At 47.1% G+C, this 22,972-nt stretch overlaps 11 protein-coding genes across 11 annotated transcripts; 6 read left to right on the top strand and 5 right to left on the bottom strand.

Annotated features, from left to right (window-relative positions):
- Positions 1–4,074: 4,074 nt before the first annotated feature.
- On the top strand, positions 4,075–5,945 carry C8R40DRAFT_1260765 (Rho GTPase activation protein; the record flags this gene model as incomplete). Its single annotated transcript, XM_046233814.1, has 10 exons — positions 4,075–4,403; positions 4,458–4,590; positions 4,644–4,666; positions 4,719–4,804; positions 4,857–4,943; positions 4,998–5,030; positions 5,088–5,103; positions 5,157–5,309; positions 5,359–5,646; positions 5,671–5,945. Exons 1-10 carry the CDS (start codon positions 4,298–4,300, stop codon positions 5,943–5,945), a joined length of 1,200 nt encoding a protein of 399 aa, XP_046079525.1. The 5' UTR covers positions 4,075–4,297.
- A 249-nt stretch (positions 5,946–6,194) lies between these two features.
- Positions 6,195–8,655, top strand: C8R40DRAFT_844467 (glycoside hydrolase superfamily). Its single transcript, XM_046236424.1, has 13 exons — positions 6,195–6,357; positions 6,411–6,656; positions 6,715–6,946; positions 6,998–7,041; positions 7,101–7,142; positions 7,206–7,332; positions 7,386–7,411; positions 7,547–7,562; positions 7,617–7,726; positions 7,785–7,934; positions 7,994–8,056; positions 8,111–8,244; positions 8,302–8,655. Exons 1-13 carry the CDS (start codon positions 6,298–6,300, stop codon positions 8,342–8,344), a joined length of 1,293 nt encoding a protein of 430 aa, XP_046079524.1. The 5' UTR covers positions 6,195–6,297; the 3' UTR covers positions 8,345–8,655.
- A 1,343-nt stretch (positions 8,656–9,998) lies between these two features.
- On the bottom strand, positions 9,999–11,474 carry C8R40DRAFT_1222727 (F-actin-capping protein subunit beta; the record flags this gene model as incomplete). Its single annotated transcript, XM_046233285.1, has 6 exons — positions 10,928–11,474; positions 10,742–10,855; positions 10,606–10,688; positions 10,329–10,540; positions 10,167–10,268; positions 9,999–10,115 (listed from the first exon to the last, which is right to left on the bottom strand). The coding sequence occupies exons 1-6, from the start codon at positions 11,137–11,139 to the stop codon at positions 9,999–10,001; spliced, it is 840 nt and encodes a 279-aa protein (XP_046079523.1). The 5' UTR covers positions 11,140–11,474.
- A 645-nt stretch (positions 11,475–12,119) lies between these two features.
- Positions 12,120–13,370, bottom strand: C8R40DRAFT_844082 (eukaryotic translation initiation factor 3 subunit J). Its single transcript, XM_046236423.1, has 5 exons — positions 13,280–13,370; positions 13,118–13,221; positions 12,796–13,063; positions 12,424–12,736; positions 12,120–12,367 (listed from the first exon to the last, which is right to left on the bottom strand). The coding sequence occupies exons 1-5, from the start codon at positions 13,290–13,292 to the stop codon at positions 12,301–12,303; spliced, it is 765 nt and encodes a 254-aa protein (XP_046079522.1). The 5' UTR covers positions 13,293–13,370; the 3' UTR covers positions 12,120–12,300.
- Positions 13,371–13,457: 87 nt separating this feature from the next.
- Positions 13,458–14,245, top strand: C8R40DRAFT_1062211 (uncharacterized protein; the record flags this gene model as incomplete). Its single annotated transcript, XM_046225461.1, has 4 exons — positions 13,458–13,751; positions 13,809–13,931; positions 13,982–14,033; positions 14,085–14,245. Coding segments are annotated over 4 exons (630 nt in total), but the record flags the coding sequence as incomplete, so codon positions are not given.
- Positions 14,246–14,390: 145 nt separating this feature from the next.
- C8R40DRAFT_1177916 (uncharacterized protein) lies at positions 14,391–15,030 on the top strand (the record flags this gene model as incomplete). The annotated part of the gene is made up of 2 exons (XM_046232764.1): positions 14,391–14,938; positions 14,997–15,030. 2 exons carry the CDS (start codon positions 14,391–14,393, stop codon positions 15,028–15,030), a joined length of 582 nt encoding a protein of 193 aa, XP_046079520.1.
- A 183-nt stretch (positions 15,031–15,213) lies between these two features.
- C8R40DRAFT_1062205 (uncharacterized protein) lies at positions 15,214–16,497 on the bottom strand (the record flags this gene model as incomplete). Its single annotated transcript, XM_046225459.1, has 4 exons — positions 15,214–15,940; positions 15,997–16,244; positions 16,298–16,360; positions 16,417–16,497. The coding sequence occupies 4 exons, from the start codon at positions 16,495–16,497 to the stop codon at positions 15,214–15,216; spliced, it is 1,119 nt and encodes a 372-aa protein (XP_046079519.1).
- Positions 16,498–16,921: 424 nt separating this feature from the next.
- Positions 16,922–17,912, top strand: C8R40DRAFT_1177914 (uncharacterized protein; the record flags this gene model as incomplete). The annotated part of the gene is made up of 5 exons (XM_046232763.1): positions 16,922–17,443; positions 17,501–17,567; positions 17,615–17,686; positions 17,740–17,749; positions 17,804–17,912. 5 exons carry the CDS (start codon positions 16,922–16,924, stop codon positions 17,910–17,912), a joined length of 780 nt encoding a protein of 259 aa, XP_046079518.1.
- Positions 17,913–18,111: 199 nt separating this feature from the next.
- Positions 18,112–18,736, bottom strand: C8R40DRAFT_1062250 (uncharacterized protein; the record flags this gene model as incomplete). Its single annotated transcript, XM_046225464.1, has 3 exons — positions 18,112–18,199; positions 18,274–18,377; positions 18,449–18,736. The coding sequence occupies 3 exons, from the start codon at positions 18,734–18,736 to the stop codon at positions 18,112–18,114; spliced, it is 480 nt and encodes a 159-aa protein (XP_046079517.1).
- A 535-nt stretch (positions 18,737–19,271) lies between these two features.
- C8R40DRAFT_1177912 (cyclophilin-like domain-containing protein) lies at positions 19,272–20,162 on the bottom strand (the record flags this gene model as incomplete). Its single annotated transcript, XM_046232762.1, has 6 exons — positions 19,272–19,319; positions 19,379–19,591; positions 19,654–19,815; positions 19,874–19,912; positions 19,969–20,067; positions 20,133–20,162. The coding sequence occupies 6 exons, from the start codon at positions 20,160–20,162 to the stop codon at positions 19,272–19,274; spliced, it is 591 nt and encodes a 196-aa protein (XP_046079516.1).
- On the top strand, positions 20,038–22,524 carry C8R40DRAFT_844063 (G-protein alpha subunit). The gene is made up of 14 exons (XM_046236422.1): positions 20,038–20,408; positions 20,460–20,521; positions 20,575–20,750; positions 20,814–21,198; positions 21,253–21,305; positions 21,362–21,417; positions 21,476–21,576; positions 21,635–21,671; positions 21,742–21,748; positions 21,799–21,900; positions 21,962–22,016; positions 22,067–22,199; positions 22,254–22,287; positions 22,345–22,524. Exons 1-14 carry the CDS (start codon positions 20,217–20,219, stop codon positions 22,392–22,394), a joined length of 1,443 nt encoding a protein of 480 aa, XP_046079515.1. The 5' UTR covers positions 20,038–20,216; the 3' UTR covers positions 22,395–22,524.
- The last annotated feature ends 448 nt before the right edge of the window (positions 22,525–22,972 follow it).

Raw genomic sequence — 22,972 nt, 5'->3', positions numbered from 1 at the left:
GGTCGTTCCGTTGACGTCGCGACGAGTCCGTTCGGTGACGGAAGAGCTTAGTATAATGTAAGACCTGGGTCAAAATGAGTCTTAGGGTAGGTTTTGGTATGTGGAGGTTTATGTTGTAGCGTGCTAGGAGCAGGCTGGAGCTCGAAGGGAGCTACGAGAACCGCGACCGAGGACGGGAATGACCTAGTAGTGGTTGGAATGACGAGAGGGTGACCCTTGAGGGGTTCCTAGGAGGTCCAGGGAGGTCCCTAATGCGTAGGGAGGTTCAGGAAGAGTGCGGGACCGTACGATATTGCGTAGTAGGAGTTGTACTCGCTGGAACGTCAATATAGGATCGAGTAGGTAGTTTATGCAACTGGGTCTCGAGGGTGTAAGCTCCCGAGAAGGGATACGCCAGGGAGGGTAGGTCCCTGGGGGCTAGGTTTGAGGATGGTCGTCCTCGAGTGTGGGAGGTGGTAACGGAGGAGCAATACGTAGTTCGACGTGAGGGGTAGCTTCGACGTTACCTAGATCGAGGTCCCGAAGCTTACGAAGTAGCTAGGGAGCTCTGGGAGGTTTGGGGAAGGGTAGCTCACCAAGCGGGTAGGCGTTGGGGAGCTTTAGTAATGTTCGAGGGAGCTCGGAGACTCACTTGGAAGGCTTAGACTTGAAGTAAAAGCATATATTCGATCGTATAGACGATCAGCGAGACAATAGACAGTAGTAGAGAGAAACAGAGGTAGAGAAACAGAGAGTAGAGAGAATTCCGTATAGGTAGCAGGTACAAAGGGACAGGGACTGGACCTATGTAAAGGGTGTGTGTTCAAAATATACCAAGCTGGCGCTTGGGGACGTTACGGAGCTACTTAAATAGGTATGGGAAGTGAACAAAGGAACATCAGAGCCTAGGGGACATGAGGCAGTAGTCGAAGGAGACAGGTGATCGAGATTTGTACTTAATGGGGCTGGTGCTAAGGAGTTTCGTACGCGTGTCGGGAGGTTGTCAGGATAGTCTTGGGGAGGTGCGTATTACCCGTGGTCCTGTCTTGGGGAGGTGCGTAGTACCCGTGGTCCTGTCTTGGGGAGGTCGGATGTCTTGGAGAGGTGTAAGGAAGCATGTGGGATGGTGCTGGGATTGGTTGGTTGTGGTCAGGGCATGACAGTTTCCTTCATTTTCAGATTACCAAGAGAATCTTCGGCCTCGCCTTGGGCGTCGTAAACGCCGAAATTGTCCTGTAGCTCCTTTACAAGGGCTTTGAAGGAGGACGTCCAGGCCGGCAGCGAGTCGAGATCCGGGTCGAGGATATCAGGGACAAACCATTCTTTGGCTGACCCACTGAGATAGGAAAGGGTGTAGTTCACCTTCCGTTGGTCGGTGAAATACTTTGGACGGTCATTGAAGACCAGGGCGAGATTGACGAAGAACGTTTTGAGTTTTCGGGGGTCCGAACCGTTGAATACCTCGGGCTCCTTGACCTTGCTCTTAGATTCAGAGCTGTCAGAGGGACGGCCGAGAGCGGCGAGAACGGTACCAAGGGTCTCAATGGAGCCCTTGAATCCCGAGAGGAGTTCCAACATAGCTCGTTGCTCGTTGGGGATGTCAGGAGAGATAGGAGAACGGGGTCCACCAGGTCCACCAGGACCGCCGGGACCGCCAGGACCACCAGGACCACCAGGACCACTGGGGTCACCAGGCTCACCACGCGGTAAACCGCCGGAATCGTCATCCAGATCGTCGTTGTTATTGTCGGCACCCGGATTGTCGGGGTCGACAGGAGGGTCTTGATTGTTGTGATCACCAGTGTCCAAATCGAAGTGAGGAGGTGGATCACGAGGAGATTCTGAAGCAGCGCGACATTGGGGTTGTTTCCCCGTACGGCGGGCTATGGCTTGGAGAATTGGAGAATCAATTCGAGTAGTAGACCGGCCCCGAGCCGGAGCGACCACGGGGGGTTGTCCACGGCGAGGGGTCAGGACTTGGACAGGTTGTCCATCACCAGTGTACAAGGTGCTGTATTCGAATTGTTGTTCTTCTTCCATGGCTTCAGGAAGAGTCGACGTAGTAGGAACTGTAGCTGGACCGAAACCGCAATTACGGCGACGTGGTTGACCAATAGCAGAGATAGAGTCGGAGAATGGGGCAAATGATTGAGCTGTGGTGAAGAAAGTGTTTTCTTCGGAGTTAGCTCTAGATTGAGCTCGAGTTTTTGGAGGCATAAAAATGATATGTCAGTACGACGTTAACGGATTGAGTTTAATTATACTGTTAAGATCATGTACACCGTGTAACCGTGCCAAAGCCACAAGGTGCCTAAGTGCGGAAGACGAATGGGACAGTAGTGAAGTTATTAACAACACCGCCGTTACGCCGTTAGTCCCCGGAGATCAAGAGTAGAGAAGGGAGGAACTGAGGAGCAGCCAAGTCGGAGTGGCGGTAACGCCGGTGACGAGGAGCGAACCAGAGAACGTTTAAGTCCTAAGGTTATAGTAGAGAGTACTTCAAGGCGTTGAGCCTGAAGACTTAGAGAAGAGTTAAGTTGGGAAGGGAGATCTAAGTTGATCTAAGTTGATCTAAGTCGATAATTAAACTGAGGAACTACAGTAGCGTACGGGCAGTATTTATATCTACGGAGCGGCGCAGCGGTGCGGAGCGCCAGACTAACTACTAGGAGCTATACGAGTAGTACCTGCAGGGTAAAGTAAAAGACAATAAGGAGGGACTAGAACGAAAGAGTAAAAGACAATAGTGAGAGACTAGAACGAAAGGATATGTGTAGCGAGAAAGAACAATAGGAAGAGATTACAATAAGGAACAGATCTTCGGAGTACCGAGCGGCGGAATGGAGGCCCGCGGCATGGACTTGACAGTTCCTAAGCAATGGAGGTAACAACGGAGAAGCAATACAAGAGTGAACAATGTGGAGAGCTTCAATGTTGCTTACAATTACATCTGCAAAACCTGGATATTCGGCTAAGGGCTGAGAGCAGATCCCAGCAGATCCCAGTGCTGAAAGCACCGAAAGCAACATGCTCTGGGTGCTTTCACTGCTGGGAAGTGCTCTCGACCGCTTTCGGACCCTTAGCCGAAAATACAGGTTTTGCAGATGTAAGGTCCCAGTGCTTGGGAAACAAGTAAAACAAGTAAGGAGCTTAAGGGAGGTGTCGAGGAGGTTGGTTCACCAAAACAGTAAACATTTGGGGAGCTTTAGAATTGGTCAGGGAGGTGTACTCACTTGGGATGCTGAAACATGGTGTAAAAGCATGTATTGGATCATATAGATGACTGTAGAGACAAGAGACAGATGTAAAAAGAGAGAGAGTAAGGAAACAGTGAGTAAGAGAAAATCCATACAGGCAGCAGGTACAAAGGGACAGGGACTGGACCTATGTTAAAGGGTGTGTGATCAAAATATACCAAGCTGGGGCTTCAAACATTTATAAGGTTGCTTAAGTAGATATGGGGAAGTTAACAAGATAACATTGGAGGGACTGGTAAGTATAAAGTAGGTGATCAAGATTAGTTACCAATGAAGATAATGGTAGCATGTGTGCATTGTGGGAGGTTCTGAACCTGTAGGGTGGTAGGTAAGTAAGGTAAGTAACCAGTGTTGCGGGAGGTACAGTGCATACTGGAGGAAGGTGGTCATTCTGGGGACTCAAGATGGGGGGTCCAGAGGAAGGTCTGGGAGAGATCCCAAAAGGGTAGGGGAAAGGTTGAGGAAACAATGGTTAACTGGTCAGGGCATGACAAATATCTATCTACTGAAATAAGTATTCATTATCTTTGTGTGAACTTACAAATTTCATGAAGTCAAACTGAGTAAAGAACATGATGCAAGCAAGGTGTATGTCCCCAATGGGTACAAGGATAGGGTTGGTAGCACAAAATAACAACAGCTAAAGCCTTATTGATATACAGCGCGTTTCCAGCTGCTTACCTTCAGCTCTGAAACAGCATACATAGAGAGCGCCCAAAATTAAGAAATCAAAGATGAATCGCCTCAGTTTGAGCCGCGCCATGATTCACGGCGACACATTGCCGGGCGGCGGGCAGAGAGACATTTTGTATGCACGTGCCGTCAATGTGCTGCTCCACTCAGACCGCTACTGTAACTTTACTTTTCCTTATTCCCTACTTCATATTCCCTATCGATAAAATCATCGTCTATCTCTTATACTGGCTTCGCGCCCATCAAAGCGTTCTCTCTGGCCTTTCAAGAAGCGCAACCGAAGGAATTCGTTGAACGTAGTTGATCGCAGTACGACAGCTCCACTTCCAGTGTCTTCACGCCATTCCTCCCCTCATCCATCCCCGCAAATGGTCCCGGAACTCACACAAAGTCCACCTACGAAAGCCAATCTGAGAGCTTGGTGGAATACTTTCACTTCGGCGCAGAAAGCGAAGAGGGACGGCGAAGGCAAGGGTAAGTCTTCAGCCGATGACGTTCGGATAGTTCATCTTAATCTGTAGACTGAAGATGAGCCGGAAAACGCAGTCTTTGGGAAGCCTTTGAAAGAGAGTTTGAGATATGCAAGTGTGCAGATATCTACAGCCAATGCGAATGGTGAACTCTACGTCTGGGGATACATTCCTGTAGTTGTTGCCAAGTGGTATGTTACAGCCCGTTACGCTGATTGTAGTAGGATCTGACGAGCTCTGTTAGTGGTCTCTACCTGAAGGAAAATGGTACTTAATGATCCCTTCTCGCGCTCAAACAATTACTTGATATCCTGTGTAGCGACAGAAGTTGAGGGCACGTTTCGTGTGAATGGTTCTGCAAAGCGTATGAGGGAGCTTCAAACTATATTTGAGACACCACCGCGGGTATGTAATTCTTTCTTTCCATAAGCTCCCTGATTGAATGCATCGCATGCAGTACGGCAAGTCCTTGGACTGGAAGCAGTCCCCGTATACAGCCCATGATGTTGCAAGCGTATTCCGGCGGTATCTGACAAGAATGCCTGTGAGCGCGCGCCTTGTTGCACTTTGCTGCTCTTGACTGTTCATGACCGTCTAGGAACCAGTCATACCCTACGAAATGTACCACGGTGTAAGCGGTCGCTCTCCTGTTCCTCCAATATCAGCTCAAATTCCCACTAAATCATAGTTTCGAGATGCATTAGGCACGTATCCTGTATCCATACACCCACAAAACCTTACTTCCCCCTTCGCGTAGCCAAACAACCTTTCAATCAAGAAGAAGTTATTGCGACCTATAAACGACTAATACGGCAAATGCCCCGTGCCAACCAATATCTTCTTCTATATGTTCTTGATTTACTATCAGTCTTTGCACGGAAATCGGACAAGAATCTAATGACTGCTACAAGTGAGTATTGTCATATCCTTTGTCGTTCTTAAGTTCATTTTCTGTGAAGATCTCGCCGTTATTTTTAGGCCTGGTTTAATGTCACATCCAGACCATGATATGAATCCAAAAGAGCATGCACTCAGCCAAAAAGTGCTGGAATTCCTAATCGCTCAACAAGATTGGTTCATGCTAGACATACCCCCTCCACCCACAAACGAGTCAGGATCGCCAACTTCTTTGGTCTCAGAGGAGGATGTCACGGTCTTTCCTAGTTCTGATGAAGAACATCAGGTCGGCGGAGGGTGGAAGCTGGTCGGGAGGGAACCAAAGCTCTCGCGGCGAAAGACGACCATCGGTAAGTAACACATCTTCATTTGAGACGTTATCCGTAACGCTGATTTTTCTTCAGAGCCCCGGAGACCCACAACTCAAGAAGGGAATCTATCTCCAGTAGCCGAGAGTCCTCCTGCGAAACCTGCTGATCCTGAAGGAGGTGCTCTCGGTGTCACACGAAGTCGGACGCTCCCTTCAGGACGAAGGGGTCCTTCTTCTTCTTCAGAGTCCACGAATGCAACGGAACGGGAGGCTCGACGTGTTCTTCGCAAGCAGAAACGAGCCTCGTCATCACAACCGAGTCATAAAGGAGGGACTTGACATACATATACATAAGATTTTTTTACTGGTAAGGAACCCTTAATCGTATAATTTGACCTATCGTTTTGTGTACTTTATTCTACTCGTCCTTCATACCCCTGTCTGCATGGACTTTATAAGTTTAGCTTTTATATATTACTTCTAGATCTCGAGAACTATTTGGATGATTGAACCTTGATGCGCAGTCTACGCCGCGACGCGAATATCGGAATATTGCTGCGCAGCTCGACGTACAAATATAGATTGAGGAAGTTATTTATTTTCCACACTCTTCCTTATTCTCTCACCGACAGGAAGGCTGATCAGCTCAGCTTCCACATTATTTCAACAGCCCAACGTGTCCTAACTCACCATGTCGAGGTACAGAGACTCTCCACAACCTGACTTGCAAGACTACTATGATTCTGGCTCAGTGCGTTGAGGATTTGTCTGTTGGTCCTATCTTAATGAAATCACTGGTTGTAGCCTACACATCGCCTATCCGGCAACGCCATTCCTTCACATTCTCCTAGAACTACTTCCAATGATATTCCATCGAGTCCCCGCCTGGGTGGTAATTCTGCCGGAGGGGAATCCACAACGGCGCTAAACACCCCTTACACAGACGCTCCCCGTCGGCAGCACTTTGGCGACAGACGAGGAGAATTTCAAGCAACAAACGACACTTGGATGGAGAAGGCTCCGGCCAAGAGTAAGAAGACACGTTATTTGGTGGGTGATTTTGACAGAACATGAAAATGCTTCACTGAAACCCTCTGAAACCCTTCAGGTTATTGGTGGACTTGTCCTCGCTATCCTGATAGGCGTCGGTGTTGCACTTGGTGTTGTTCTCTCTAAGAAGGACAGCAGCACGAGTACCTCATCCTCTTCATCTGTCGTCAACCAAACCGACGCAAATGACCCCAGCTCATTCGAGAAGGATTCTAGGCTGAAACAATCTTTCTATGGTATTGCGTATACGCCTGCTGGTTCTCAATATCCTGATTGCGGGAACTCATTGGGTACTTGATCTCACATCGTCCGCTGTATGCGCACTGACTGTTGTGTTTTAGACGATGTCATCACAGACATTCAGCTACTTTCTCAATTGACCACCGTAATTAATCTTAAATTAAATCTATCTTTAGCTGTTGCGCCCCAGCTGACAATTTATAGCGTGTTCGTCTATACGGGGCTGACTGCAACCAATCTGCACTGGTGGTGAATATTCGTGCGATGGTAAAAATAGTTACACACCTCTAACCACTTGTTTTAATATAGCTCGAGGCCATCAAGCAAACGAAGGTAAACATGTCGGTGGTTATCGCCAATTATCCTATTGCGACGGATGACGGCGCCGCCTATGAACGACAAGCGTTGGTCATTGAGGATGCCCTCACCACCTACGGTACGTTTATACTATACGTACTTGGGTGTTCGTGTTACTCAAAGCTTTCTCAGGTACAGATAATATCATTGGCGTTACGGTCGGTAATGAATTCATTCTCGAGTGAGTTCTCCTCCGATTCGTGTCTTCCTGGGTACTAATTACTTTACATAGTTATCTGGATGATAACGGAGCCACCGATCCCAACTCGGATACTGGAAATACTGGCGCAGAGATTCTTCTGGGTTTCAGTCCGTCTGCTTCACTCCATCGCACATTTCCCTTAGACGCTAATGGCCTTATAGTTAATGATACGAAAACCATGCTTTCGAACATGAGTATCTCCCTCCCAGTCGGCAATGCTGATGCAGGGTCTTACTTCAACGACCTTGTCCTCGAAGACGTTGACTATGGCGCAAGTCCTCCCTTTTCAATAATCTCTCGAATTCATCAACTCAAAAACTCTCTTCTAGATGGCTAATGTTCATCCATGGTTCGCGAATGTCAGTGTGGACGATGCTGCTGGCTGGACATGGCTATTTTTCCAGGATAACGATGTTGAGCTAGCCGAGAGCTTGTCCAATAATCCAAGCATGTCGATTGCTGAGACTGGTTGGCCGACCGTTCGTTTCTTTGTTCTACTTTCCTGGAAGCGTGTGTTGAATTTATACTGAAACGGTAGAACTCGACCGATGCCGGGAACGAGTCCAATGGACCGTCTACTGCTACAGAAGCAAATCTGCAGGTACATAACCTCTCAATACAATGTACATATTATTCACCTCAGGCTCTTCAACAGACTTTTCTCGACACATTTGTTTGCCAGGCAAATACGAACGGTACAGAATATTATTTCTTCGAAGCCTTTGATGAGGTATGGAAATTGGAGGAGTTTGGCGGTGTCGAAGGTTACTGGGGTCTATTCTATTCTAAGTGAGAATTACAAATGTATCAATTCCTCTCTTGTTGACTTCATTTGCACCTCTACAGCAAAACCCTCAAAGACATCACCATTCCGGACTGCTCCTCTTGATCATGATTGACATCATGCTGGACATTCGAACCTTCTATGGACTACGGACAATGGATTAATCTTTCCCAATAAGACTCTTTCATCTTATTTTTCGCCCTTCTTATGCTATTCCCCTTTCCATTGTTAATACATGGAGTCATGATACTATCCATACTCAAACGAAGTTGAGGGTAGATCTGTCTTTGCATTGAACTATGTCTGCTGGCAGTGCAATGCCCCCCTTTTGCGTGTGACAATAAAATCAGCCAAATTCATACCATGCACCCAGTGCAGTGGCCCATAATCCCATTAAAGCCCATTTCTCTGATGTTAAGAGATGGTACCAATGGTAACTTATTTTGCATTTCTTTCAATGTCTATGTAACTTTTTCTTTAGTATTGACATCGTACGTTGTCAATGTCTAGCAATTTTTCGTGAGAGTTACTCAATTTTGAAAACAAATATTGGAATATTAACTGTCACTCTCTAAAAAAGCGTATGTACTACTGGCAGGCCCACCTCCACTTATAGCTGAAAGATGATGCTCACTCGCTGTCAAACGTCATATTGGAATGATCACTGCTGTCTGATGGTTCTAGCCACTGACTGGCCTTGCGCTCCTGTTATTCTCACTCAGTCATAGTTGGGTATTCTCATCCCGAGTTTGGGATGATCACTGCTGTCTGATGGTTCCAACCACCAGCCTTGCTCTCTTGCCATTTCTACTCAGCCGTAAGTGGGTAATCTCATATGTGCGCCATTACTCTATGATCCCTGATTTTTGTAGAGCAGTGGGCTTGGCTGTCCAGCACAAATTGTCGTCGGTAGTATTTCGTGCTTGCTATGTTCCCCTTCAATCTATCATGTATGAATGACTTGTTCGTACACACCGGTGTCATCCAGGCAGCGACCGCTCCATTGAATTTGAAATTGACGCAAATAGGTTGGAGATTTCAAAGAAGGGATACCTCGAACCTAGATTTTATCGATGAAATCAACATCAACCTCGCCCTTTCGCATATGCTATTATCGCAATCGCTTTACAAACATCCCAAGGATGAACTTCACCTCCTCGGAAATGAGAAGGCGGTATCGGGCGCCCGTTCGTGCACGGTGCACTTTTGCTCATTCACACATGGTTATGACATTTCCTCCGTTGAGAGCGACGACGCTATCCATTCGGCTTGCCAGATGGTGATGGTTCGCTATGCTTTCGTGAGGGTGAACCATGGAAGCATCGGGGCCTTTCTGTTAAAGTATGTACTGACTTTGCCTCCTTTATGGAGTAGTAATGCATACGGGATACGAGTACTGCATGCATCCGTCGCTCATCACAGCTTCATGACAATGTAACTGGCCAGACCACAGTTTCTTCAGCTTCGGGTGCTTTTCCTCACTTCTCTTCGAAAGCTCAGGATTCTTGGAATTCTACCGGAGATAGATTGAATTGAACAGAAGACTCATCCACAAAAGTTAAAAATCTGCCGCTCATCAAACCAGCTTGAGGCACAGCATGAACCGTCCAGCAAGGGCGAGCTGAACCCTGCTGAACCGCGCAAGCTCTGATGAACACATCGAGGAAGCTATGTCTAAATGTCGAAACAGGGCTTCAGGAGAATCCAGAACCCGATGTATTAGATATCACACAACCACCGCCGTGATTACATGCCTGAATTACCGTTTAATGAAACCCACAAGTTCCTTCTGAAGTTCCCGTTGCCTGCGTGTCTTTTCCAGATCGTCTAGACTGCGAAGGTCGTATATAATGTCTCGTGTCTTCCCAAAGTATACCTGTAAAAACGCATGCGAATTAAGACGATGAGGGATAGACATAAGGCACACCTCTTGAAGCAGATTACGCATTTTGATTTCCATCTCTTCGATCATTTTGCCAGTGTTAGTTATATGAGAGGAAGAGTCGTGAATAGGCCAGTCTTGCTCCGTCTGAAAGAGAATTGGTCAACAAGATACCCGACTTCACTGCATAGAGCCATAGACATTAACCTGACGTGTCATACTACCTCCTAAAGTAACCTCGCCATCGCGCTTCCAACCTTCTTTTCCGTCTGCTTCATTGTCCTTTTTCTTCATAGTAAGTTGCAGCATGACAGTGGAGGTAAGTTTGTAGTGCGCCTGGCGGCCACGCTCCGCGGTCTCAAATACATGGATAGAGTCCCAGGATCCCGAAGGTTCGCTCGAGGCAGAAGGCGCCATCGCTGTAGAGCAATAGTCATTAGTTGTGGAATGGCGTCGTCAAACTCAAATCATTGCCAAAACCCACTCTTCTTCAATAACACCACACCTGCAAAGCCGCCATCGTCCAAGTCCCACAGATAGACAGAGGATACACCGCCTTCATAATACCTAAGCGACTCATGATGAGCGGGGATAATCTGGGGTGTCACTTTATTTCCTACATTTCACGATACGTGTCGAAGGCATCATTAGCCGCTATCTCGAGCTTTCTCAGCCTGGGTGTTGGAACCGTTCCGTCTTCAAGCGGCGGGTCATATTCGTTTGACCAGGGTGATCTGATCCAAACGATTCATCACTTGTAAGCTGCTCTTACGGCGTGGAAGAGCACTGTTTACACACACGCATACCTGTAGCTCTCACCGTCCCGGTTGTAGTCACAAGCAAGATATTCCTTCCCGGTAGCACGATCAGTCTTGAGTTGCAAGGGTTGGTCAACGCTTCCTAGCAGATCATCGGCGTAGTCTGGGCAGATTCCAATTAATGAGGCGACATTTTCTTCAGTTCTTGTCGGTGGAAGCCTCCGCATGAGATCTAGCATCGAGTCAACGAGATCAGCCATGGCGTCGGGCGTCGTAGAACGAAAAACAGAGGCCAGCGCTTATAACTTGGGGAACATGACAAGCGCCCAGCGGTTGTATCCGCGATCAACAACAGTATTATTCTATCCTCGCGACGTGAACACGATGTTCCCTGTTAACGCTGTCATGGCGGAGGCCCCCCGCTCTCCGAATAGTGAGTTCTAATTATCGCATGAACATCTACAAAGCAGCTCCCGCATTACTTAGTTTCCCACTTACATACGTAGAGCACAAGCGTTAGGTCTTGCCGATTACAAAACCTTCTCACCTACTAATTAATAGCACTCTGCCTCTCAATGTGATGTGTCGTTGACACCTTACATGCTTGCTTTAGCTCCACAGTCAGAGAAAATTCTTCCCTCAGATTTTCGAAAGGGTGAATAAATCCTTATGGGTCAACGCCGATATGACTTTCAACATGGTTTGCTACGTCGACGTGATGGCCCTTGGTACATAGGCATCGAATATCAAGGAAGTTGAAGCTTCGAATGGGGTTCTGGTAGGGTGATAGGACAAGAACTTGGACAGCTATTTGGACATATTAGGTTGATTAGTGTTCTATTACTCTGAATAGCGACCGTTCGTTTTGCCATCCCTCACTGTGTTCAAGGGTTTGAATAAGATGCGCGTGCATGCGTACGGGCATATATCCCAGGGCGTTACCCTTCTATGACTTGTGCTCGGACCCACGTTCGACTCTGAAGGAGAGAGTTGACAAGGTATTGATGAGTCTTGGAGGGGATAGATAGAGCCCATACCCATACGCAATAATCCAGTCATGTACACCTCGTGGGGATAAGAGTAACCGTTTTAACATGATGTCTCAAGAGTATCATTGAAGCTTCCTAAATCCAACCTATTTCACAGAACGGTTATTATATCAGTGAATGAGCAATCACTCCGAATGTGAAAGACGTGTTAGTGCAGGTGGTGACAAGCGCGAAAGCATGACTGGCGGAGAGCTTGGGCTTTGCAGAATGTCAGTATTTTAGACCTGCGTCAAAAATTCAACAAGGGGCGGTCACTCAGCTCTACTAGTACTAAAGGATATAAGCAATTTCACCCCTTGTCTAAAATATTTGAAAGGAAGTCAGTAATAGATATACGAGACATAGTCCGCCTCCCGAAGAACACGGCACGATCTACATGAAATCGTCCGCATTGGTACCAAAGTCATCTAGCACCTCATCATAAACGCCAGTATCAACCCTGACAAAAACATGAGAAGGACACCGAGGCAACCAGATAAATCAGGATTGACGTACTTGTTTGCCACTTTCGCAGAGCCCAAAGTAGGTTTGGAGGCAGCTTTTTTCTTCTTTCCGCTAGCTTTATCCCTCGCCTCCTTCTGCTTCTCATTTGCTAAGGTCGTTAAACCACTCGCAGCTTTTCGCACCTCGACATCTTTAAGTGGACCCGCCAGTTCCCGCACATGATGCTCGACGAAGGCAGGATAGAGAGGTTTGTTTTGATGTCGTTTCATCACCAATTCGATTATCATCGTTGATAGTTTAACAAAGTCTTCCTTTGTTCGAGGCTGGAATGAGAGTAAAGAATCTAAATCTTTCGACGTTGTACCTACGATAGAGTCGAGGATTAGATATCCAGATATGAGTAAGATGAACAATGATATTGACCTCCAAGGGCAGCAGCGCCAAACAGATCCGCTGCATTGTTGAGGTCCGAATTCAGCTCTTTCTCTTTCAATCTTCGGGCTTTTTCTCTCGGATCCAAGACTGCGTCAGAATCGTAAGCATCGGAGTCATCCTCGTCATTCCGCAAAGCCTTCATGGCTTCTTTCTCCGCCAGCTTCGCCTTCAAGGTACCCTTTTTCTTCGGAGGCGCAGCAGTAACAGCAGGCGTTGGTTTGGCCTCTTCTTCCTCCGATGAATCTTCCCAGTCGCTCTAGATACCTTATTTCATCAGAAATATCCTCTAAAGTGCGAACTAGTGACGCACAGCAGGTGCTTCATCTTCCTCGTCCTCTCCCTCCCATTTTCCCTTGCTTTTCACTGGGACAACCTTTGGAGGGGGGTTCGTGACTTGTTCATCATCGGATTGCTCTGTATCCAAGTTGTTCAGTCTTGGCTTTATCTTACCCTTGATAGCTCTTGAACGCACCCCACTCAGACATTCTGGATCGAAAAGATCTCGATAATCTGAAGGAGAGTAAGAGATCAAAAAGGAAATTGAAAACGACCAGCGCTTAAATTACTTCCCGCCCATATGGCCATGTCCCCCTCCAGGTACACACTATGTAACACTATCTCTGCAAATTAGGTCCCTAATTCACAATTGAAGGTCTCAGCTACTGAAGATAGCAACTTCGTTGGTCCCGACGTACGGTTTCACTCGGGAGACACTCTCGCGTTCTGTGCTGGAGTTGCCAAAGGACAGGGCTCATTCTGAGCCTCTCTCAGAAAACGCAGTATCTTCGTTGTTCGGATCAGGGGACTATGCTAAGAAAACTCTGATTGAAGCTTGGCTGAGTGAAGGTATAACTCAGATGGCGTCCGCGCCGTCCCCATCCTTGGGCCATGTCCTTCATGCAAGGTTGAGTTATAATGAACCCGTGCTCCATTTTCTTCCTGAGGTGAGCTGCTCTAGCTATAAATCTGACGGCGTCGTGGAAATGAAGAATATCCTACAGGCATTCGCTTTGCTGGCCTCGCTAGAAGGCGGTCTACCACCACTTGATCCTCGACCTGCTTTGAAACACGCCTCGCGGATAGCCGATGAAGCTTCCTATATCTCAGGCGACGCTTCGACTCAGGTATGACTACATACTTCATGTACTGCGGCTTCAACTGAAATTGGACGCAGCTCTCTTGGTATACGCGTAGGGCATCGCTAGCGGCGATATATTCTGCTGCAGGTACACTTCAAGCCATAATGGTATGAGTATGTTACTGACTCGCCTGCTTAGAGCTTCATCAATTTACATCTCCCAGAACCGCTCATGCATTCCTTGATTCTCTGTTGACCGGCTCTTCTGCTCTCAAACAATCTGTGGACGAAGTTCAGCTTTTCTCAAGTTATGTCTTGCAAAGTTGGAAAGGGATACTTCAAAGTAAAGGAATTCTGTAGATTAAATATTGGACGTGTATAGACATTGTTGGGAAACTCTTCTGGCCTCCATCTGTAAATAGCCTGGGGTATACCGTATAATGGCATTGGTGTAGTGTGTATCATTTTGATATTGCGCCATGGCGCCACAAGCTTGCCTTCTACCATGACCGAAGGCATTGGTTTCCAATCAAATTTCTCCTGTAGCCACTCGGTCGTACTCCCTCATCCTATATCTGAAGTTTTTACTACTATCGGAACGACGCAAGGCCACGAACGCGTTTGTCGCCTATCTAAGCTATGCACCAACTTCGAGCTCTTAAACTCTGATACCGTCTCGCTCCCTGCCAAAGCTGCTCTTTCCGATAGCCACGTCAGGACACTGCCTACCTCTGACTCTAGAACGGCTGAAGCACAAAACGCGTCGGAGGATACACGTACGCTTCCCCGTCAGGCCTTTACTATGACCGAGACTATTCCGCTAGTATTTGGTCTGTTCAAGAACGACGTGATTTTGAATGGAACTTTGACCTGGGATGAATCTACGAAACTGGCGCTATACGAAACCGAGTCCAACAATGGAGTCCAGGTCTGGAAACTTCGGACATTTGAAGAGGTCGACGCGAATTCCACTAGAGTTTCTGAGCGTATTGAAGGCGTTTGTCCGCGTTGGCTCAGGGCTATTGTTCAAAGGGAGGCTTCAAAAGGACATATGTGCGTTGAATTTTCGGCATTGTGTTCCTGTAATGCTCAAGACATTGTGACTGTTCAGTGCGCATATGAATGAGTATTATACATTGTTCTAAGAAATCTCACCATCGTCACGTAGCTCCCTGTAGCTGATCCACGTCTTAATGCATCTCTTGTGGTATTTGATGCGCGGCACAGTTCATCTGAACGAAAACGATCATAGTATCATCTGCTTGGATTATAACAATACAATTGCAGGTATGTATATACAAATATGAAATACAAAATGTACTGTCCGTTCATAGAAGGACCTTTTTCAATCCCGCCTTCTGCGACGATGTTAATCGATCTGGAAAGACGACATTCCATTTCACAATCAAATCACCCTTTTTCTTCACCGTGCCATCTTTCCTGATAGGCATACCCTCTCCATGAACAGTTGTCTCCTGCCCGGGTTTGATGACACCAGCAGGTAAATCCACTTGTATCTTCCGCCCGTCCAGCGATTCCACCTGCTTCTTGCCACCTTCGTGGGTCAAAGCCTCCAGAAGGGGTATTGAAATGTTACAGATAAGGTCATTCCCTTCTCGCTTGAAGGTATCATGTGGTTTCTCTTCTACAACGAAGACCAAGTCTTGCGCCTCGCCGCTTGCCTGCTCATTGCCTGCGCGCGCAAAGCGAATCTTGGTCCCGCTCTTCCAGCCAGGGTGGACCTGAATGTCGAGCACCTTGTCCTCCGTCGAACCGTTGAGTAGTCTTCGCCCGACTTTGAGATGCTTGACAGCCCCGTTGTACAGATCCTGCAGTGATACTTTGAATGGACGGGTAATTTCAGAGGGGGCTGCTGACTGTTTAGAATAAGAGTTGGAACGAGCAGGACGCGATGGTCGACTTCGTGGTATACCACCTCCGAAACTGGGGTAGGAGCCGTCCATATCGTCGTCTGCATCAGACATTCGCATGCCAGGCCGACCACCCATACCACCCATGCCGAACGCAGAGTTGAGTCCAACACCGAATATTTGTCTGAGGAAATTCAAAGTCAGTAACCTGAGAAAGGCCAATTTGCGATATGCACTCACTCGAAGATCTTATTAGGATCAGATGGATTAAACGACCCTCCGGAAGAGCTGAAACCTGAGGGGCCTGAGCTGGAGAAGCTAAATGTAGAACCACCTGGGAATCCACTGAAGCCGGAGAACCCGCTGGGACCTGCACCGGTACCTGCACCAGGTGGCGGGCCTCCACCGCCTTTGAGACCCTCTTCACCGAACTGATCATATATGGTTCGCTTCTGTTTGTCGCTCAGAACTTCGAATGCCTCGGATATCTACGGATAAGTGAGCATCGTGTACAAGTACACACAACTTGCGATTCTCTTACCTCTTTGAACTTTTTTGATGCTTCTTCTGAGCCGTTGTTTCGATCAGGATGCCATTTTAAGGCCTGAGGAGTAGTTTGTAAGTCAAGTAGGACAGCAACCCAACCTATCAGCAACTTACCATCTTCTTGTAAGCTTTCTTAATGGCATTGTCGTCGGCGTCTTTGTCGACGCCCAAGAGCTTGTAGTAGTCAGTACCCATGTAGTTGGAAGTTTAGGGATTTTGAGGAGAAGAATTATTGTGTTGGACAAGAAGTGCACGCGAGAATGTAACGTATATGTTATATGTTCGTGGAGGAATGACAGATGGTTCCTCTCCTTTCTAGACGCTTCGAGAAACCTGAATGTGAGAATAATGACGTCGATTCCGGGAGTGCGGACCGATGAATGGCACTTGGCTGAGTTTATGTATCAGCTTTCATTGTGCGGCGGTATGTATAGGCGATGTTGAGCTATGTTAAGAGGCCTCGCTCTTCCTGTTCCTGTTCTGCAGCACGATTTCGATTTTTGTGTTCAACTTTGCGCGCGAACTTGCATGGCAAATTTAAATTGGAAACCCTAAGTATGTAACCGTTTGCCGGCGGCCACAAGCCTTCCCAAGCCCTCCTTTTCAACATCTTCCACCAATGGCTGCGCCTTCTATAACCCCAAGGCCTCCAAAAAGACATCTCGACACTGACCGGACTGACTCGCTCATCCGAAGATCATGGCATGCAATGTCCGAGCGACTTTCTCCCTTCTCTCCTGCAGCACTGGCTTCTCTCCCAAAATTATCTCGTCCTTCACGATACACTCGAGCAGATGCTATTCCCACTGCAGAAGAGGACCATGACGGCCAGCGACCGACTGTACGGGACTACCATTCGATAAGCCACCTGCCCCCTCAAGTCAGAGTTCCGAAGAAGATAAAGACACCGGTTAGAGTGGAAGGAAAGGTCTGGTTTGCGAATGAGCGAAGTGAATCGTGCTTTGTGACTTTTATCTATATCTGCGACCTTACCTATGCGCCTTATTTCTTAGCATGGGTTTCCTGGCTTAATCTTGCAGTACTTTTGGGAACTCTTTCACTGGCTCTTTTCAACGCATCCAAAGACACTGTAGCCCGCAATTTTGCCTATACATATGCAGTGATTAGTATCATCGTGATGGTGTGTGTGTGCTCCCTTCTTTTAATAAGATCAACTTATCTTGACTGTCCTCGTTAGATCTACGGCTACGGGTTGTATCAGCATCGTATTACGATGATTCGGAGACGGGATCCTGGACACTTTGGTATGCGGCATCATTACCCCATTTTCTGCTTGATAACCTCTTCTCAGACGCTATGGCTGGTCCCGTTCTTGTCAGCATACTGTTGTTCTTCGCCATTCTCGCCAACTTCATCATTCGCGGTAGGCCGTTCCTTTTTGATATTTTGTCCCACTCTTACTAATATTTTCCTCAGTTCGTGAACTGTAAGTTACTTGACCATTTCCGCGTCACATTGTGTACATTGACTGCGTTTATAGCCAAGAGAAACATATACCTATTCCCGGGGCGGACTTCATTGCCTCATTTCGCAATCTTCGCAACACGCAAATTTCCATGCCCAACGTCACACCCTCATCATTACAATAATGGTGTATCACTTATACAAGGATGTTGTACAATTGTGTCGCAATTACAGTACATGGAAGCCCGAAGACAGACCAAGATTTCCAATCGAATGCTTCATCTATGCTTTATTTAGTCAAAGTCACGACAAACACCCGAGTCCGACTTGTGCATGCGCACACGTGAGTACCTCTGAGTAAGGTTTGACAGTTGGGATGTGCATTTATTCTGCCGGTTTGTCTGAGCCCACAAACACGAGCTCTGTAATCTTCCGGCTGTCATACGACAAGTCTTCGGACATGGACTCGATCCTTTAATGTGGAAAAGAATGGTCATGGTCAAAGTAGTGAGACGAATTGAGTCATTCGTTCAAGACCATACTCACTTGACGGTGACTGTCTTGTATCTGATAAATGGAACAATTTCCCCCGTATCCGGATGTGGTTTCCTGATACCAGTGATGTAGTAGAACCCGCCAAACGCCCCGTTCTGAGCACGGAAATTACGAAGCGTCAATCGATAACGATTGGGATCTGGAAACGGGATCAATGGATACTTACCCGATGACTAGGATCCTTGGGTACTTCAGCCTGCTCTCTCCAATGCACTTTTAATCCCCCTTGGGGACCAGGTCTCATCATCAACACCAATTTATCGATCATCGGCCGAGGGAGAGGAGAGCCATTCAATGTCGCGCGAACGTCATCCGGAAATGTGTCTGTTATGGCTTTTAGAGCGTCCTCCTCGGTGACTGCTTCGAAAATCGCAGCCATATGTTCCTCTGACCATTGCGCGAGGGTGGAGAGCTTGATGGCCTGCGGCGCAGAACCGTTGATTTGTTCGGGCATGATGAGGGGAAAGCTCGATGGAACGAAAGTTTTGAAGTTTGAAGGGATGAAATAGGGTCGATCAAGGCTGATTGCAAAGGAGTGCACAACCTGTGCACAACAAACCCGGGGCCGTTTTCTTATCACGAACTACATATTGGGAAGGCACACAATTGGTTGTTTCGCCGCCGACGACGCCCGGATAGCGCGCATTACAGTACATAGCCGGTTATTTTTTACAGTGGTTGCAGGTGGTTGCCAGCTGAAGCTTCTGTATATATGTCACGTCGAAAGTTGTTGTGTTTACTGTACATATGTAACATATATGCACTGGGCTCTACAATTGTACATACATTGAAATTTGGCGCAATATTTCGACGGTGAAGGCACTGCAGCGTTCTGCAGTGTTCAAGCAAGCCACATGTTGGAACGCATTGTGTCATACGTCTTGAACAGTTCATTAGGCTATACGAATATTGCTGGTTCCTGGGAAGTATACATCGTCTTGAGAGTGATACAAAACAAACTCATAGAAGACATCCGCCAGAATAAGTAATCACCGAACAAGCTGAGCATCGGCTAAAGGATTCGCGTGAATAGTTACCTAGGTCGAATTCATGTGAATCGGCCGGTAATAAGAAGAGAAAATAGAAAAAAGCATACGTGAGTTAACTTTATTTCAGATAGAGGTCGATTTTTAGGATTGACAGGTATTCGTTCCATGGAATCAAGCGTGGAGTCGGCACCATCGATGACTTTACCAATGATGGTGTACTTTCCGTCAAGATGAGGTTGTTTGGCATAGGTTATGAAGAACTGTGATTTGTTCGTATCGGCACCAGAGTTTGCCATCGCGACTACGCCGCGGGCGTTAAACTGATGAAAAGGTGTGAGATTAACAGAAAAAATTGCACAGACACGGCGAAGCTGGAACAAACCTTTAGGGTTGACCGTATCTCGTCTGCGAATGGTTTTCCCCATATACTCTGACCACCCTTACCTGAGCCAGAGGGATCACCGGTCTGGATCATAAAGCCCTTGATATTGCGATGAAAGATGCATCCATCGTAGTAATTTGATGCACATAGCGCAAGGAAGTTCTGTCAAAAGGGAAAGGATTCGCAGGAGTCTTGATATAATGATTCGTGATGACCATACCTCTGCGGCTTTGGGTACAGCCTCGCAGAATAACTCGATCTAGGCAAGGAGCCGGTTAGCTGCTGAGATAGCAAGAGCCGGGGAGAAGGGCTTACTTTGAGCTCTCCGTGAGTTGTATGAAGTGTTACTGACTGTGAATAAGAAATGAGTGTACGCCGGTAGTGTAAATGAAGGAAGAGTGCGAACCATTTAGCCTGGGAAAATTGTATCCAGATCTTGATTTCGACCGACTACATCTCCGTTTCGAATATATCTATACCCGTTTCAAATATCTTTTCGCTACCACCATCACTCAAATTGCCTTCTGCCTCTCTTTTTGTCCTCCTTCTCTCTCTGTACCACCATGAGGACCCCTTCAATCTACAGTCAGGATGACCCCCTCACTGAGGCCCTCAAGCCTCCAGAATCTGAAACTGAACTCGAAAGACGAGCTCGCCTTGAGGAGGAAGCGGAAGCCAAAAGAGTGTCCGAGCAAATTGATGAGGAACTGCGATTAGAAAGGGAAAGTATGAAGAGGAAGAGAGGCGATGTCAAGGTACTTCCGCTCATCGTCGATTACAACACGTTCCGATACTATCCTATACAGCTTCTGTTGCTCGGTCAAGCGGAGTCTGGCAAGAGCACTCTGCAGCGACAATTCCAGCTTATGTGATTCCAGATCTCTTCATGCATTTCATACTGTTACGAACTGAAAATGACAGGTATAAACCGCATTCACTCGAGCAGGAGCGGGCGTCCTGGCGCACAGTCATCTACTTTAACGTCGTACGCTCAATAAAGCACATTCTCAATACATTAGAGTCTTGGGATGACTATATAGACGACGATATGGCCCTTGATAGCCCTACCTCGAAATACATGGGAGGTTCTCGATCCGGTACTTCTTCTCCAGTTATAATGAATCCTCCTTTGGAAAATAGCAATGCTCACTCGCGCTCAGCATCTCCGTTTCAGGGCAACGCAGCAACCTCTCGCTCTACTATTGCAAGCCTTCGGAGGCGCCTTTCCCCACTGGTAACGACTGATACAGCACTCGCTGATAGACTTAGCGGAGGTATCACCGTTTCAGGATCTGGGAAAGGTGGTGTCTTCGTTCGAAGTGGTTGGCAGGCGCGCACCATTGAAAACGCATTGGGACGCAAACGTGGCCGGGTTTCAGATGAACTTAGTCCCAAGAAGCCTGATGAAATCCAAGATGTTCTTGTGCAGGATGTCAGTCGTATGCTCGACGCATCGAAGGATGACATTCGTGAGCTGTGGGCTCATCCTACGGTCAAGGGATTAATTGTGAGAAGGAGATTGAAATTGGACGAGTGGTCGGAATTGTAGGTATTCCTGCCAATTCATTCCTTACTCCTTTCGCTGAATACCGTCAAAAGTTTTTTGAGGCACATAACCCGTGTTGCAGCCTCTGACTACGTTCCTTCCACCGGTGTGTCTTTCTACATGATGCATATATACACATTGCTCATAAATCACATCGCGCAGATGACATTCTTCATGCTCGTATTCAGACCATGGGTGTCGCAGAGCATATTTTCGATGTCAGTAATACTCGATTTCGACCTTCTAGCAAGCTTAACCCGGTTGGTCCTCACATAGGTCAACATTCACGGAAAATCCGTTTCCTGGCATCTGTTCGATGTCGGCGGTGCTCGCGGACAACGGCACACTTGGGTCCCGTATTTCGATGATGCAAACGCGTGAGTTATGAATGGATTTGCGAATTCAGAGACATTGGAATATTGACATTTGCATCAGGATTATCTTTGTAGCACCTGTTAGCGCATTTGATCAGGTACTTCAGTTCCCCTCTCGCATGATTGGCAATAGCACCGACACAGTTTTTCTTTTCCATCATTACGCAGTATCTCGGTACTTGTTTTTTCGTTCTTACTAGTGGTCGTGTCTCTGATTTCAAGCAGAGGAAGATCCTAGAACAAATCGGATAGACGACTCTCTCCAACTATTTACTCAAATCTGCTCCAGTCCCCTTTTGAAGAACGCACATCTAGTACTTTTTCTTAGTACGCGGCCTTCTGTATCTGTCTCCAAGGCCTGCTAATCAAATTGGCTTCGCCTTCTCAGATAAGACAGATCTTCTGCGAGCCAAATTGGACAACGGACTCAGAGTCCAGAAATAGTTGGGTGCTTCCAGAACTATTGATTCGATATCATTGACACGATCCTCAGCATCACCTCTTTTGGAGAACGGGCCAATGACTACGAAACTGTCGTCCAATACTTCCGAGCTCATTTTCTTCAGGTACACAGGCGAAACAACGAAAACCGCAGGGTTCTCTATACTCATTTTACCAGCGTCGTGGTAAGTCGCCTCTTTTCTAGACTGCTTAGTCTCATATTCGTCTCGCTCCCATAGGACACCAAGGCCACGCAGCGTATCATTGGAAACGGTATGTGGATTCATTGTCAAGACTCGATGTTGAGCTCAAGTTTTCTTATTCATATAGTACGCGATTCCATTTTCCGCGGATACCTGCAGTCAGCTGCACTGGTATGAAATGCTTTCGTCAGTTTTTTCTCGTGCTTCTCGCGAAGCCGGAGGCCCACATCTTTCTACGAACCCCGTCTCTCTATCAAGCTGTCGTTAATCGTAATTGTCTTCTCCGCTCCTCGCAACGGAGCTTTCTTGTAGCGATATTTATGTCTCTATTTGCAGTCTGTCTCTCGTCGCGCTTTGTTTTCCTGTCATCTCTGTCTTCTTTAGTAGTCATGTTCCAAACAATTCCGTAATTAATGTGTTTTGATACTTATTCCTCATGATGTATACCTCACTTGTACAATCGTACACGCATTACTGGATCGATTACATTATATGTTTATGGACTTTGTACCTAATGTTTATTTCTACCCCGCGATTGTACTGTACACCTGCCGTGCATCCCCACTTCTCTTCATCTTTGGAATCCGAGTCCTACATAATGGATATAGATGATTCTCACCGCTCTCGGCGTCTTGAATGCGCCTCAAAACGGCTTCTATCTTTCATTCGCGCGACGCAAGGAGAAGTCTTACCTGAAGGACATCACCATTTTCAGGAGGAATGAGTCCGGGAGATAGCCTCAGAGACGTTAAAAT

This window comes from Lentinula edodes, assembly GCF_021015755.1.
Source record: "Lentinula edodes strain Le(Bin) 0899 ss11 chromosome Unknown C8R40scaffold_71, whole genome shotgun sequence".
Classification (NCBI taxonomy): Eukaryota; Fungi; Basidiomycota; class Agaricomycetes; order Agaricales; family Omphalotaceae; genus Lentinula; species Lentinula edodes.
Note: the sequence above shows the minus strand (reverse complement) of the source record. Positions and strands in the feature narration are given on the sequence as shown.